This window comes from Pteropus alecto, unplaced genomic scaffold (assembly GCF_000325575.1).
Source record: "Pteropus alecto unplaced genomic scaffold, ASM32557v1 scaffold105, whole genome shotgun sequence".
NCBI classification, from domain to species: Eukaryota; Metazoa; Chordata; class Mammalia; order Chiroptera; family Pteropodidae; genus Pteropus; species Pteropus alecto.
Window position 1 is genome coordinate 7,506,558 of NW_006436294.1, and position 2,901 is coordinate 7,509,458.

The 2,901-nt window shown below is 58.1% G+C and overlaps 2 protein-coding genes across 2 annotated transcripts in view; one reads left to right on the forward strand and one right to left on the reverse strand.

The window, feature by feature from the left end:
* SHARPIN (SHANK associated RH domain interactor) overlaps positions 1–2,896 on the reverse strand; it is a gene marked incomplete at its 5' end in the record, with an annotated part of 3,608 nt that extends 712 nt beyond the window's left edge. Inside the window, 7 exon segments of the mRNA XM_015590217.1 lie at positions 1–2; positions 5–89; positions 169–259; positions 343–484; positions 555–692; positions 2,356–2,530; positions 2,834–2,896. The exon segment at positions 1–2 is cut by the window's left edge and continues 58 nt beyond it. Of these exon segments, the coding sequence (XP_015445703.1) occupies positions 1–2; positions 5–89; positions 169–259; positions 343–484; positions 555–692; positions 2,356–2,530; positions 2,834–2,896 (696 nt within the window).
* MAF1 (MAF1 homolog, negative regulator of RNA polymerase III) overlaps positions 2,517–2,901 on the forward strand; it is a 4,164-nt gene continuing 3,779 nt past the window's right edge. The window contains exon 1 of the mRNA XM_015590291.2: positions 2,517–2,658. The gene's annotated coding sequence lies outside the window, so the exon portion shown is untranslated. The remainder of the gene's footprint in view (positions 2,659–2,901) is intronic.

Here is a 2,901-nt window from a genome sequence, read left to right on the forward strand (position 1 = left end):
TAAGAAGCAAGGCTGCACTCGGGCACACACAGGCACCGCCCAATGATCCAGCGCTGCACCGCTGGTGGGAAGCCGAACTCTGAGAACACCTAGGGCCAGAACGTCAGTACTAGGCAGTATCAGCCAGGGTTCCCACCCGCAGCAGGGCTCCCCAGACCTGGGGCTCACCTGCTCCTGGAGGGCCGCGATGGTGCAGTGGGGGTGGACCTGCAGCGACATGTGGGCAGAGGATGCAGCGTCTTCAACTGTGACCTGTAGCCTGGGCCAGAATGTAGGTCGGGGAATGGTGGGGGACCTGGGAGGGTTGGGAGGGCGGGGTGAGGAAGAAGTCCCAGGTCTCACCTGATGGGGCCAGGAGGGAAGCAGGCCTCCTGGAGCTTGATACTGAGGGACACATGATGCCGAGCCAGGGTGGCTGCTGCTTGGGCTGCCTGCTTCTCATCCCCACTCCCGATGGCCCGGGCCAGGCGCCCTGCCAGCTCTTCTGCAGGGAGAGAACCATCACAACCGAGCACAGCTGCTACCCCCAAACTCCTCCGGCCATCTGCCTTTACCTTTCTCCATCAAGTCTCCCGGGCTCCAGGGAACATCCACCTTGGGCTGGGGGACCTTGGTTGCAGGGGCTTCAGGAAGGCTGGGTGGGGAAGCAGGGCACATTTCGGGGCCCAGGGCTGGAGGCAGGCTATCACTGCCTAGGAGGAAAGATGTGGGGTGGGCCGGTGGTCTCCCAAGACCCAGTCCCCCAGCCGAGCACTCAGGCCTCTGCCCTCACACCTCAGCTTCCAGGGTCTTTGTCTCCTCCATCTTCACAGCCCATGCTGGGGCCCTGCCTTGGACACACTTCAAGCCAGGCCTTCCCCTGAGCTTTGGCCCTTGCAAGCCCCTCAGGTCCCTACCGACTCCTCTCAGAGCTGCAGCTGCACCCGGGCTCTGCAGTCCTGGACCCACCTGAGCCCCTCCTCCACAGAGGCAAGGCCACATCTCTTGGGCTCCCTTGGCCTCACAACAGAACCAAAGCAGCCTGCCTCTTCCTGCTCACCAGTAGCCCTGCATTCAGTATGGCTTCTCCTTGGTGCCCTCACGGACCTCCATCCCTTTCCCAGCTCTACCCTCAGCCCAGAAGCCCTCAGACTGCTCCCATTCCTAACAGCCTCTCAGGCCCTGGGCTGGGCGCACTTGTCTCCTCCTCTTCCCTCCCACTTGTGGCCCAGCCCCCCTGGAGCCGATGCACCTCAGGCCCTCAGTAATCTGAGCTACCCGCTGAGATGGGCAGGGCTCCCTGCACCCAGCACAGGGCCACTGCACACCCTTGCCTCAGGCCTGCTGTACCCACTGCTCTCTGGCCTCATGGCTCACATGTCGACCTTCGAATCTCAAGTGTCATGTTAAGAAGGCCTTCGCGGCCACCCATTTTTGATTGCAAACTCCTCCCTTCCAGCATCTGAGAATTTTATTTATTTATTTTATATGTCTCCCTTGCCTCTAGAAATGCAAACTCCACAAGGGCAGAGATGTGAAATTTCACTCGTGTGAACTCTTCAAGGCCTAAAGCAGTGCTAAGTCCAGAGCAGTACCGAGTTTGCACTTGGTGAGTGAGTAAACAAATGAATGGAAAAAGCCTTTCTCCTGCACATGCTGTGTTGTCTGGGGTTTCTTCCTCTCCCTCTGGCACCTCCTCTGGCACAAAAAAATCCCTGGTGCACTGTCTGCCTGCCAGACCCTTTTCTTGCTTTTCTCTGAATGACCTGGGTTGACCTTTCCTACCCACAGTCTTTACCTTGCCAGAGCGCCAGCTTCGGCTTAGACCCATCTACTCCCGCTCCCTCAGATATGTAAGTACTGGGCCACCTCCATGCCCTCCCAAACTGGCATTTAATCTGAGATGCCAATGGTATTTGGTCTCCCATCCTTGTCTCAGCCACTAACACTTACATTTAAACGGCCACCAAATTCAGCAATTCCATCTCCTAAGCAACTCTGCAAACGTCCTTCTTCTCTTCAGTCCTCCCCATATGAATATAGGTCTCAACCAATCTTAAGTAGCTCAAATCTGAGCCTGTCACTTTCACACTGAGTACCCTCCGGTTGCTCTTGATATAGTCTGTCTTCCCACCAGGTCCTGAGGCCCCACCTGCTTGCTCTGCCCCTGCACACTTGCCTGCTCCAGGCTCTAGCTCTTGGTCTCTGTTCCTTTTCTCCATTCTCTCTCCTAGGAGTCTTCCCAGAACCCCAGCAGTGGGTATGGTGAGCCCAGATTTCCCCACTACTTCCTCCACCAGGGCCTGTCGGGGCGGGGCTACTCCTACTCCCTCCCGTACAGTCTCTGACCAACCAAATTTGTTCCAGGGCACTGACCATTTTGTCCCTCCACGGTGGCACCTTGGACCAGAGCTGCCCACCGCTGAGCTTCCTGAGGGTTGGGGAAGTGCAGGCTGAGGGTTCCGGGCCCTCCTGGAGGAGGCTGCAGCTCATGCTGGCTGGGACCTCGAACGGTGTAAGAGACCGACTCCAAGGGCCACTCCAAACTGACCTGAGGAGGGGAAGAGTCAAGGCTCAGTGCCTCCCGCCAACACGTACTGCATGGTCAAAGGCATATGAAGCAACGTTCACAGGCCACTCGCGTTGATCTAAGCTCTTGACTCATCATCTTATGAAACCGTGAGTAATCCTATAAAGGTATATACCAATATTATCCCCGTTCGACAGACAAGGAAACGGAAGAGAGGAAAGTTAACCGCTATAGGGCACTCAGCGGGCAAGCGGAGGGGCCTGGCCTCGGCCTCCGCGGTTCGACCAGGCCGCCTGGCAGCGCGCCCCTGCCGTCCCCACTCACCGCTCCGGGCCCCGTGCCTAGCAGCTCCAGCCGGAAGCGCCCGGGACGCTCCGGATCCGCGCTCAGTT